This window comes from Amphiura filiformis, chromosome 16 (genome assembly GCF_039555335.1).
Source record: "Amphiura filiformis chromosome 16, Afil_fr2py, whole genome shotgun sequence".
NCBI lineage: Eukaryota > Metazoa > Echinodermata > Ophiuroidea > Amphilepidida > Amphiuridae > Amphiura > Amphiura filiformis.
The window spans coordinates 1,438,002-1,452,252 of NC_092643.1; the positions used below are offsets into that span (position 1 = coordinate 1,438,002).

The 14,251-nt window shown below is 35.0% G+C and overlaps 1 protein-coding gene across 1 annotated transcript in view; it reads left to right on the forward strand.

The window, feature by feature from the left end:
* The window catches only part of LOC140135411 (probable G-protein coupled receptor CG31760), a 195,972-nt gene that overhangs the window by 128,134 nt on the left and 53,587 nt on the right, over nucleotides 1-14,251 (forward strand). The window contains exons 6-7 of the mRNA XM_072156902.1: nucleotides 1,775-1,884; nucleotides 3,481-3,695. Of these exons, the coding sequence (XP_072013003.1) occupies nucleotides 1,775-1,884; nucleotides 3,481-3,695 (325 nt within the window). The remainder of the gene's footprint in view (nucleotides 1-1,774; nucleotides 1,885-3,480; nucleotides 3,696-14,251) is intronic.

A 14,251-nucleotide genomic window follows, 5' to 3' on the forward strand; every position in this document is an offset into this window, starting at 1 on the left:
GAAAAACTGAGGGCGTCGCTATGGAGCCAATCACACATTTTGGTGTTAACTGTAGTTAAGATATGGACCTCTTCGTACGGACGTGGCATTCTCATGGCCTATTTACATGATCTAAACTATTCATGGGAATAGCAAAGTTTTTCGCACCATGTTTTAAAATCCATCTAGCCCTTGTTTTGTAGTAATTACTTTTTTCAGTTTAAATTGGGTTTCAGCTTTAAACCGAACTGATCAGAAAATAAGACAAGCACAGTATCTGGTCGCGTTAAGGCCCCTTCACAAAAATAATGCCGAAGGTACAAGGAAGTCTGCCGAATTCAGAATGCTACTTCCAATTGTTTAGATCGATATCACTATTAGTGCTTACTTGAGCGTTAGCAGACATAAACGTAAACAGGAACCTTTCATCAATACATGATTCAATTTTGACAAACACAGTGCCTGGAAGTGTGCAAATGACCTCTACCTCAAAGAAAGAGAAGAATGTTCAAAGCTTGTCTAGACAAATAGTATAAGTGCTCAGCTTTCATGAAGTTCAAGAAAACGTCAATTGTGCCTGGCAAATCAAATTGTTTACATAGCGCGCAGAGCAATTTACGAAACAAAACGCTTTTTGAAAATAAGTAAATAATTCGATACGCATCTGAGGGAGACACGTATTACCTGAAAATCTGGTTTTGTCTATTTTGTCATTCTTGAAGATGTTTACGAAGTCGCTGATCTAGTTTAACAAGTGGCAGTGCTTGAGATTCTTATACTGAATTCACTATACAGTTTTGTTAGCGACATAGAACCTTATTGACTTCATATTTATCTTATTTGTTTTGCTTTATTTTGAATGTGGTAACTTGACCTTTGTACTATTTATATATTCATTATTAATTTGATAACAAGGGTATTAGGAATGAATAAGGCTCTCGAGTGGAATGGGAACAATAGTGAATTGAATAGAATCAATAGAATCAATTATGTATTGATTTGATTAAATCACTTGTGTTTGTCAGTATATGATGTTTTTATTTTGGAAAACCTCTTAACTTGTACAGAATAATACATCAGCTACCTTCAATGTTGAGTACTATTTATCAATATGAGGTCAATGTTGGGTATTATTTCCTCAATTTGTGTAATTCTTTACTCAATTTGGTGAGTTGTAATCTTTTTACTCAAGTTGAGTGAAATAATTTTAAGAGTGTAGTAAAACATTAGGTAGAAATACGTGATAACAAAATGGAAAGCTGGTTATTCTGTCTTACGAATAATACATGTAAATACTAAACACGTAATACATTCTGATTACTTTAGTATGTGTATGTTCTAATTCCTAAATTACTCATATTTTGTAAATAATACCCAACATTGAGCTCATATTAATAAATAATACCCTCAATGTTGAGTACTATTTATCAGTATGAGCTCAATGTTGGGTAGTATTTCCTCAATTTGAGTAATTTTTTACTCAATTTGGTGAGTTGTGATCTTTTTACTCAAGTTGAGTAAAATAATTTTAAGAGTGTAGTAAAAACATTAGGTAGAAATACGTGATAACAAAATGGAAAGCCGATAGATCCAGAAAGTGCGTAAAAACGAATTAAAAATGTCAATTTAAAAGAACTGATAACCTTTGGAGTTCAGCTACCTTCCCACATATGCATTCTTGATGTAGTACAATAAAAGCAAGAGCAACAAAGACGTCTCCCATTCATCCTTGCCCCAATTGGCTGATTCATTTTACTTAAAACTAAACAAATATCTTGTTTTTGTATTCTTGCAGGTACCTGTAAGTTACGGTGTTCCGACAGTAGCCACATGTACATTAGTTCAATGGTTTAAAGAAATAGGATTTGCTACATTATTCGGTGCTTTGCTTCTAAAAACCTGGAGGTAAGCGAACCACGTCTAACTTATCCTTATGTCGTATCAATCTTCATCTATCTGGATATGCTATTAGGATATGTTTATCTAGCGTATTGGCCTGTGTAAGATGTACCCTCCCTCGTGCATTTTCTTCTTACTTATGTCTTCTTTAATTTCAAGTTTGAGCGTTCTTTTATAATCAATTGAGTTCAGGCTCAGAAAACAGACTGTCAGCACATTTTTATGCTTGAATAAATGTTCAACTGCGTGAGTGTGTCATTAGAAACACCCCAATGACGAAGTAATGCTATACAGCTGTGGTGGATTGCAGACGTTCTTTTTTCCCGCCTTTTTCACGGTTCCACCCAATTTCATATGGTACGACTTCATGTATAATGCAGGCTGTCTCAAAGTAATTATAACTGTGTATTCTCAGATATAAAAGCGAAAAACATTACAGATGCAATATCAACAGTGTTTCAAATTATCTAATCCTGTAATGCGCATATTCCTGGAGATAACCTAATTCGTTTGTTTTGGTGTGATAGTAATCAATATAGATCAATTGGTAAGGCATGACACTTATCATTTGCGACTGTCCGGTGGTCTGCCGATTTTGGACGCAAGTAAGAATGAAGGAAGATTAAAGGAATAACACTTGTATACTTGCTGCACCAATATGGCAGCTGCTTGTTTGTGTACCCAGGTTGGTCCGTAAGGGACACATGCTAATCCATGGGAAATCCATGGACCGTTCCAAGCTCACACTAAAAAATGCACAAGCCTGGATAGCAAGTGTAGACTTATAAAATGCTAGTTGGCAGGATTTTTTCTTTACAAACCTGGTGGCCCGCTTCTGTTACATCATGTTGCCCCGATTTTTGCGAGAAATCCTATACATCGTAACAGCACTTTTGTGTTTTTTCATACTGTCGTGCCACTTGTATTGCAGACAAACGGTCACAATCAATGTTTGTAATGATACGTCATGGTGCTTGCCCCAGCACAATTCACAATGTTAGAGTTACGATGAGTTACAAAAGGTCGCAACTATCAGTGAAATCAACCACTAAAATACCAGACTTTACAATATGTCCTGAATTTGAGACAGAGAACACTTATTTCAGCATTTTCATCTTCAAAGATAAACAAACCTTACCAGGAAATCTCGTTAAATATTTGTTTGAGCATTATTACGAGAGCTCAACGTCATCAACAAACATTCATGGTAAATGCATTGAATTACAATGTGTGCATATAGACAGAAACGTTTTAAAGTTCTAGTGTTGGATTTTTCGTTCATTCAATTTGGCTTTTTTTAACATTTTGGGTGATTGAAATGTTTCTGGCTTTGGCTGGGGTTGTTAAAGTTAAGTCATTGCTGTAATTTCCTTTGGAAGTTGGGTGAATGACATAATTTTTAGAATTGTACCAACTTCAAGAATTCTCAACATTTTGCAGTCTATTTGCAAATGTTCGTATGTTAATTTCTACTTATTTTGTTTATGCAAATTATTTTTTTTATTTGCATATTATAATATCTCTTCCTGAGTATTATGTTTTCATTAGCGCAGGAACAATTATACCTTTACTCATTTTCTTCTCCTTTTTTTATATCTGCAGAATCTCTGTTGTCTTCCGCGTACGTTCGGCCGCTAGAGTTCGTATAACAGATATAGATCTCATCAAACGACTTGGCCTTATAATAGCTGTGTTTGTCTTCTATCTTATAGTACGGGCTGTAGTTTCACCGCCCAGAGTAATTGTAGCAAAAACATTAAGCGGCCTTAAGGCCAAGCAATGTTCCTACGATTGGTGGGATTATGCTGCCAACATAGGTAAGTATTATATTATTACAAAACTAGACTCGATTCCAGTCGCACATGTCAATGAACTCCATTCAACAATATAATGGTTCAAAAGTTAACTGCAAGTTATGGAGGATGAGATTTTGTACCCAATATATTCAGAATTCTGCTTACGAGTGTACATCCATATTGGGGTTAAAGAACTGTGCCCTGGCAGATGAGTTTAAGATCCTAGTATATGAACACTAATGTTAATAACTGGCTTTAAAGACTTCTTGTAGACATATTGACAATATATTATTCCTTGAATATTGCACTCAGTGCAATAATTATATAGACATTGCACTCAGTAATTATGCAGACATTAAAAACAAATCTAAACGACCTTGAGGTTTGAAACATAGGAAAAGAAAAGAAAGTACGTGATTGTCCGTGGTACTGTTGTTGTTAAATTGGAGATCAGTTAAATAGAGACCAATAACAGTATATCTTTTATAGTGTTTAGTTTGCGGCATTTGTCAAGTTACACTACCAGATTTCTAATGATGCCGACCCAGAGGTACACTGTTGCCTAGCTACCTTGTTGCTGCTCTAGAGTACCAGTTGCAGTACCAATCCAGTACCAGTATGTGCACTGTACGTGTGTGCGTACTCTAATACCCACACAGGTACTCTCGAGTACCAATAGAGTAGCTGGGTAGCAGTGTACCTCTGGGGCGGCAGCGATAGGAATCTGGTAGTGATAATATTACCACACATTTGTTAAACTGAGCAAAGATCTATAGCGCTATACCTAAAATGATTCTACTCTCTATATGGCAATCTGAAATAGAATGTTGACTGCCACTATTATTTGTTGTGGTGGTGTGTGGTGAACGGTTATGGTTTACTGTTGACTCGTCACTGTATCCGTCAATAAACCTTGATTACCACATACGCGATAATCTAAACATGTCAAAAAAAGTAACTAACCCCCTTAAATAATGACTATTATTCAAAGACGGGCGATTGTATTACAAATCTGTAAAATGCGTTGGAAGCAGAATTTATTTCTGCACATTTTGACACCGCATTTGTTGCAATTGACTAAAATTATATTGACGTCACAGCGTACATTTAAATAAATGTAACCCAAGATTTGAAAGTTGCAGTAAATTGTATTGATTTTGTATTCAGCATAATGGAAGGAAATCTGTGTAATGATATCTAGTGTATTTGTATTGTATGTAAGTGCAACTTTCAAATCTGGACCTTGCTACATTAAATTGACTGGTGTTTTATTGTTTTCTGGGCTATCGTATCAAATGAGGTGTCAAAATGCGCAGAAATAAATTCTGCTTCCAACGCATTTTAGAGATTTGTAATACAATAGCCCGATCAATGGCCATTATTTAAGTGGGGTTAGTTATTTTTTTGAGGTGTTTATATTACTCTATTAACGATCTTTTATAAATTACCAATTCGTCTTGTATACCAAGACCGTCTTGGTATAGTCCTGTGAGTCATATCCGATCGTCCTATCTGCATATGCAGCGGGAAACATATCTAGCCTAACATTGTTTTGTCTACTACATCAACGGCTGTCCTGTTCTGAACATTATTTCTATTCAAGATTGTCTCTTTTTCTTCTTGAAACATTGCCAAAATATTAAAGTATGTTTTTATCAATCTCTTGGCACAGCCTGGGTGACCTTATTTCCAAGACAAAAACCACTTATAGTATATTATACTTATACTAGGCATGTTGTGACTTGCGTGAGTCAATTGGTATTAAACACTACATAGTATACTAGTTATATATTCTTTTTATTGGGATAAAAAGGATAAAAGAACAAACTACGTTTTATTCAAAGCTTCCGGTTAGAATGATACTTTTGTAGTTCATTGAAAAACTGCGTGAATTGAATGGGAGTGAAACCTATACTTGACTCCTTCGCGTCACTAAACACTGCAAGTTCAACATTTTTCCAACAAGGTTTTAGAAATGAAAATGTCAATTAAGTTAGTATTTTCTTGGGAAGCTTAATTGGTGGATATAACGAGAACGGATTCGCCGTGTCAATCTTAATGTCACATTTCTTTTTGCCTTAATTCAAAATGCCAGTCAATGTGGTAAAGTCGTAAAATATATTTTATTAATAGAATCCAGCAAATAGTGTGCACTGTTCTGGTATGGTTGGTTTAAAGTTACCACGTACTTGAAATGAATCGCGGCAGGCTGATTCAGGGTGTTGCGTAAATAGTGTAGAAGTCAGTCAGTTCAATGACATTTACGTTGAACGCTGAGTCGGGCCAATCTTCAGTTAATTTGAAAGCTACGTTTAGAATTTCATTTTCTTGTGATGTTTTGCTAAGAACAGAGTGTCAATCATCGGCTATTAAGATGTGCTGCCTCCGTTGTCGTGTAGATCAATAAACACAATTTATGCGTGTGACGTCATTTTGATGCAGGATAAAAATACAATACCTAGTCATTCTTATGAATGGATATGACTTGTGTACACGTGATGTTACTAATCTCAGTTACCAGTCAAAATGCTTCACTGATGTATTTACGTCACGTGCACCAGCCCCATTTACTTTCACCAGCATCTAATCGTCCCTGTTTTATTCTCTGTATCTTGTGCTGCATTTTAGGTGAAGTGGTATAATATAAAGGTTCTGATTTCAGTATATTGTAAGGTTACCCATAACCTGAAATAGGAATGGTAATCTATTTGTATGTAGAGTTAATGAACTCTCAATTGATATAAACATTCCAAAAAAGGTTACATCTAACAGTATGGTTCGACTATATTTATAAATACGCACGTGACCACCTCCGCGTTGCCATAAGAGCTTGTAGACAGTAAGTCTCGAAGTAACCTTCCACATAGCGAGTGGTCTTCCTATACATTTGAATGCAAAGGCGGAACAACATGAGACTACTGTGCAGCAAAATGGTCTATTTTGTTCAACTTTGTACATGTTGTAAGCCCTATCTTCCAATGGTAATCTTTCTCGTTGTCTGATACCTTCTAATATCGTCTTTCAAAATGATTAAACGAGAAGATATTTTCCCTGCTTCTGATGTTAAAAGCCTAAACATGGACATGATTGTTTACATCACACCTCGTTCTGGACCCTTAGTGTATTTACACAAATGCATATAACCTATTTAGTTAATTTAGAGAAATAACTACTGTATTTAGTTCGGGCAATGCCGTATTATTTTAACTATTTCATCTACTTATTCACAGTCATGTCTACGACTCCATAATTCTCATTTACTTTCTGAAGAAACGGGCACAAGGATCAAAAAACATTCACAGTTTGTCTGGCGACATCTAGTAAACATCTCAAAAAAAGTAACTAACCCCCCTTAAATAATGGCCATTATTCAAAATGGGGGTATTGTATTGCAAATCTGTAAAATGAATTGGAAGCAGAATTCATTTCTGCGTATTTTGACACCTCATTTGATACGATAGCCCAGAAAACAATAAAACACCGGTCAATTTAATGTAGTGAGGTCCAGATTTGAAAGTTGCACTTACATACACATTTTTACAATACAAAAACACTCAGATACCATTACACAGATTTCCTTCCATTACAATGCAAAATCAATAGAATTTACTGCAACTTCAAATCTTGGGCTACATTGATTTAAATGTACGCTGTGACGTCAATATTTAGTCAATTGCTACAAATGAGGTGTCAAAATGTGCAGAAATAAATTTTGCTTCCAACGCATTTTACAGATTTGTAAAACAATCACCCGTTTTTGAATAATGGTCATTATTTAAAGGGGGTTAGTTACTTTTTTGAGATGTTTATAATATACAGCAGCACTCATATGATTTTCAATTGCCAAACATTCGCCCAAAGTCAACATTTTTACGTGTTTGAAAGTAAAAACATATAGAATATATGGCTGGTGTGTTATATCTTCTGTTCCTTTTCACCCCTTTACAAGGTAGATGCTCCTTTAATCAAGAGTGCTTCAGAATATAACCACTAAGGCATTTTTCTCTGCAATTAATTACCAAATACTGAGACTATGTCACACTACATCTATCAAATCAACACTTATTTCAACGATGAAACACAAATTAAATTAACTGATGCCGAGATTAAATCAATGAGACAGGTTGTTTTTGCCTTAATCCCACTCTAATGTTGGTTTTCCTAAATGAATCTTAAGTTTAAACTATATAATAAAAGAGGTTATTTGTAAAAAACACGCCCACGCATGGTATGTATCATTTATACTGAATACACAAAGTTACTGTGCTTTTATTCAAGCGCATATAACTAATTAAATCCAAGGAACAATAAAGCACAAGAAGTTAGTCGCGTCACTGAAGAAACACAACAACTTAAGTCACAATAGAGAATAAAACCAGATGATCTACCAAGATCAGTTTTAGCTGAGCCGCGGGATCTTACTTTGAACTCATAATCCTTTAGCACTGAAGACTATTATGTTTGATAATTATCCCGATAAGCTGTTTAAAGGCGGCGATTTATGACGTAAATTAGTTGCTGTTCTTTTGACGTTTTAAAGATTCTGTTCAGAAAGAAGTAATAAAATGGATGGTTTAAGCTTCCGATATTTTGCCAAGTTGACATAAATCAGACTCAAAACTACAATAACTTGACTTAATATGTGTTTTGCCGGTGGCGGCAAAACTCTTTAAAAATTAGCTCCACTCAGCTTGGAGATAATTTTTAAGTTTCGTATAAATCTACTGCGCGGCAGGATTGATGATCTCTTTCCGTTGTAATCAGAGTATGGGTTGAAATTCTCTAGATTGGGGTGATATATTACCTACAAGAGTAGTATTACCTACCAGAGTAGTACTAAAGACATCTCTCGCATCTACATCACAGTGTGTATCAGTGCGAGTGTGTCAATGTAGCTCTAAGTTTGCACACACTAAAGGTAATAATTTACCAGAGCCTCGAATTTCAAATAAATTAACGTAAGAAGCCGGATTCAAGTAAATCAGACATGATGAGTTCAACGTATGCACGTGACGTCCACAACCACGGATTTACCTGAGTTTTTACCCGCAGCCATTGCTACTAATTTTAAAATGTCACATCTGCTTTGAAAAATAAGAAAGAAACAACTTGCGAAATAATGTTTGCCACAAAAGAGTAATTATCGTATGAAAGACTAATACAAAGTGGATAGATTTTTACCGATTTTCAGTCTATTGAATATATATTAAGAGATGTGGTGTGGAATAAACACAAGCTATCAGCTGTGACTATTAAAACGTGAGAGTTAGATTCAAACCATGTTGACCAGTAATTGGATCAAGCCCGCGATTAATAATCAACACGAGCTCATCTGAACTGAGAGCTGTAATATTAACAGACTGGACCCGTAAGAATGTAATTACTTTGTATCTTTTAATCTGCTGATTACAACAACTTTAACAGTCAACTTAATAAAAGTCACATTTCATCTGTCTACTGTGATTAGGTTTATGAAACAATGGTCGGACAGGTTAGTCAGATATAATCCTACCTTTACCTGTGAGATATAATTAGACTTGTAATACATTGAAATAACAGCTTTTTGAAATAACAGCTTTTTGACAAATACCCCCCCCCCCTTAAATAATCTTGGGTTACTTTCATTAAAATGTACGCTGCGACATCAATATTGAGACCATTGGAACAAATGAGGTGTCACAATGCGATGCGCAGAAATAAATTTTGCTTCGACTGCATATTCCAAATTTGGTATACAATTATTTAAAGGGGTAATTACTTTTTGGTAGATGATTATTTTAGAACCGTAAGTTTAAGATAGATAGGCTGACCTTGAGTCGGCTATATTTAGGATTTTGTCCACATTCATTTGTATGATTTGTAATATGTCGGGTTCAAGATTCATTTGGCTTGCTGAGTTTCAGATTATCTACGTATTCAAACGAAATATGTACGCTTTATTGCACAATGCGTGTTCGCGCAATTCCTCGTCTGATTTTGATTCATTCTAAGCGTTGTTACCTCTCCAGGCCTAAAATAAATGAAACCCGAATCTGTCGAATGGGTCCATGTTCTAAATGCATATACATACATACAGAGGCTTTTGTTATACGCCATTTTAAAATAAAATAAAAACAAGGATGAAAAAATACCAAATACAACGGAAACAGACTACAACAGACGGGTTGAGAATTACGGCACAAAGTTTCTATTCAATTCCATTCGCGCTTTCTTTATTCAAACTTATAAAGACGTTTTAGGTACTTATTCGCGCTTACGAATTGCCTTTTGTACAAGAAAAATTCAGCAAAATGTGAAATGTCAGGCATGTCAGAGTGTCTAATATAGTCCTTAAAAGTACCACATTCAGTGGTATACCTGCCACGATGATACCAGACAGCTATGATCAATACACAATGATGTCAATGAAAATGTTTCAAAAGGTTCAATACCTACTAGGAGTGATATAAGAAATACAAAATCCAATTATAATGCAGTCGGAGACGATTTGCCTTTAACGCCAAAACCGCATGAAAGCGAAATATATAATTTTAGTAAACTTATCGGTTTTTGCCTATTGCACAGTTTCAAGCTAAACACGCTTATTGATATTCAGATCAGAACATTTGCTGAATGTCAAAAACTTGACTTTATTTATCATTTTATCATAGCCAGTGTTAGCCATGATCAATGATATAAAGGTTTAAACTTTCTTAAGTGTGGCAGCGTCCTTGACATGAGGTTTGATAATTGAATATATGAATACAAAAGCCACCTAAGTCCATACTTTGGCCAAATTGAGTTAAGCATGGGAAATTTTTGCTATACATAGGCCTGTCATATGCATGAAAGAACAACTCAAATTCATTCTCTGTGTCTATTGGGCATGTGAAAAATAGCATGTATGAAAGAATCACCCAATTCCATGATTTGAGTCTTGTAACACATTGATTGAAATCCAGTATGTATAAAAGTCCACTTGTAACACATTCATTGCTAGAGAATGACTTTTGAACAAAAAATGGGTTTAATAAAGGAAAGTGTGTGGTTTATATTACATGGCAGAATGCTTATCAACATTATACATACCTGTGTGCTTTATTTTGTATTATCTTACTAGTGGTAATCTCATTCTAACATTGTTGTCTTTGTATATGATTCAAAAACCACCTAAGTCCAAAATTTAAAATGAACCCCACGAAGTCCCTGAAATGCTAATCGTCATACCTAATACAGGTTAATCCACTCATTTGCACGTAAAACTTACCATATTGACCAGGTAAATCTAACTGAAGGAATTAAAATGATACACGGGTTTTTCTCTCAAAATAACTTCGCATGGACTTAGGTGGCTTTTGTATTCATGTATTCAATTACTTAATAGAGTCAATGTTGAAAAATATCTAAACTGGCCTCAGAAAGAAACTTATAATTTTTCACAAGGTCGTATCTTAAAATCCTGTTCATAAAAATGAACAAAAATTGCACACAGGATTACTTCAATACTATACTTTAAACACACGTTGTCCACCTGACACAACAGTAAAATGCACTGACACGGAACAGCTTCCGGGACCACATTCACAGGCGAATAATTGGAACCCAGCAAAAGAAATCTGTGAGAATGCCTGCAAGATCCTTACACAGGTGATTATTTCAAAAGAGTAAGTGGAATACCGTAAACGTTCGCCTAATGGCGCACCTGGGCTTCTTTGCCTTGGTGTAAATTTCATGTACAAAATAGAGAACTCTCTTCTCTAAATATCCGAACACGAATTAAGGGTAAGTGCCCCTATTTGCTGCTGGGATTTTTATGGGAGGGCACTTTTAGTTTTGTGTCTAAAATTCCAGTTATGTCAAAGGAGCCTAGGGCGCCATTAGGCGAACGTTTACGGTAGTGTGGAACGGGCTGCTTCTGCTTTTCACACACTTTCTTCAAGAAACAGGTCTTGTGCCACACTATTCCATTTACTCACAGATTTCTTGTGTTGGGTGCCAATTATTGGGCTGTGAATGCGGTCCAGGAAGCTGTTCCATGTCAGTGCATTTTGCTGTTGTGTCAGTTGCACAACTGACCAGTGTTTAGAGTAGAGTATCGAAGTAATCCTGTGTGCAATTTGTGTTCATTTTTATGGACAGGATTTTAAGATATGACCTTGCGGAAAATTACAAGTTTCTTTTTGAGGCCAGTTTATAAACCCTTTTAAAAGTTGCCACATCATAACGAATACGGTTAAACGACGATTGTTTCATGCCTTCAATAGAAACTGACAAACTCAGATAATGGTGAATTCACTTTATGAAAGCTCCAATAGCTATCAGCTAGCTTTTATATGAGCATCCCCTCGAGGATTTTGTTTGTTAGTTTTATTACACAAAGAGAATAATGCTACTTCACTTACATCAAGTATCGTGCCAAATTGTCAAGAAACATACATATGCATTTAATGCAAATTTAGAATAACTATGCAGCATTGACATTCATTGTATCTGGAAAATACATAAAATGCAACAATAATAAAAACATTTGTAGTTGCGCAATAAATAAAATCACAACATATGTGACGTGATCAAGCAAAATCAGTCGGAAGTCGCAAATATTGATTTTGAGATATAGTCAAACAAAGGAAATATTTTCTTTTGTTTCCTAGTGTTTTTAAACTCTTTAACTGCTCTATCTTTTGAACTGGTCGTCCAAATTCAATTGGATTTTCTACAAAATTGAGTCCGACTTCAGACTGATTTTGCTTGATCACACCAGTATTCAAATTCTTTTTCTCTCATATATATCTTAACAAAGTTCAATTTTCTTTTCTTTTTAAATACGCAACCTTTTGAATGATTTGTTATAAATAGATATTTGTGATCTAACATATCAAGACAATTATAGGAATCAACGTCTCTTCAAGTAACCTGACAGTTACTATTCTAAAGTCACACATGTGAATACCAGTAAAGTGCAATTAAGCTAAGAGCAACGACCGTTGTTATGTACCGAGACGTCCCTCGATAATGTACACCCAAAAAAATAAATCTATAAAGAAATCCACTTTATGTAAGTAACGTCATATTTGTAGAACTTAGTTATCATGATAATGTTCATGATAATACCGATTTTTTGTCGTAACGCGCTCGTCTGACCGTGTTCCTGACTGTGACCGTGATTAAAAAATAACATTTGTTTGCTTCAATATATGTAGGTTACAGACATGAAATTTGACTTGATTGTTTATAATCACACATCATTCTCAACACTCAGTGTATTGCCACAAACAAAAACACCCCCACATAACCTATGTAGCCAAGGACATTATGCGATTTTACAAAAATGACGCCCTCAATTTTGGTCAAAGTCCAGTTTTGATTATGCGCAATGTTTGTCTAAATACTAATCAGCATTTGAAATAGCTTAATTCGGAATCTTTCATGTAACAGTTCGTGGTTTTATAATAAAGTTCCGTATCCGAGAACAAGATTCCACAACACACTTCACCACCCACCCACAACCCTTCCAAATAGCAGATAAGTTTAATGCGGCACTCACAACAATGACAAAATGTTTCTTATTTTTAACATTAGAGATTTTTGTCTCGAAATTACTGCTCGGTAGCCTCTTTGAGTATCATGCTGGAAATAAGGCAATGTTTGCTATTTTTTAGTAAATCTCCTGCCTCCGTTTTATGTGTTTTCATATAATTGAGGTGGTCTGGCATCGAATAATATCAAATGATAATTCAAAGTGCAGTTCTTTGATAACTTTATCCTCCGACGGGGATATTTCTCGTCGTCCAATACCGATTTCTCTATGTGTCAAAATAGCTGTCATTTAAATTGATTAAAAGAGTAAATATTTTTGTCTTCTTCTGTCAGGTTAAAAAACCTCAACATGGACTTGATTGTCTCCATCATATCTCATTCTTTACCTTCAGTGTATTGCCACAAACGTATTTAGTTAATTTGGTGAAATATCTCGATATTTGGTTTCGACATGGATGTATTATTCTAACGATTACATGTGCTTATTCACAGCCCGTGTCTACGAATCCGTTATTTTCATTTACTTTCTTAGGAAAGCAAGTACGCGAAGCAAAAACATTCGCAGTCTGTCTGGCGACATCTAATATAATATACACCAGCACTGAAAACATTAATGGCTGTTCAAATGCCAAAACATTCGCCCAATGTCAACATCTTAACATGTTTGGAAGTAAAGACATATGATGTCTAGCTGGTGTTGTCAACTTACAGACAAGTAATAACAAACCGATGGAATTAAACTGTCAAGGAAATAAATATTTTACCGTAATTCGTTTTGTTTTTCTATTTTTCCATACTGGTTGGCAAACGCCTTTATTACATCTTATACTTATAACATCATCTTGCATCAATTACCGTCGAATATATAATATAACATTATAATATGTCAGTTTTAATTTCTAAAACCTATCATACCATGAGTATATCATTGCACAACATCACATGATAATGTATGTTATCATATTTTCCAAATATATTTGTTTGAACTTATTATATAGCAAATTTTTAAATTTGACATTTTTGACATATTGCATACAATTTGCATTATATCGTGATTTGGT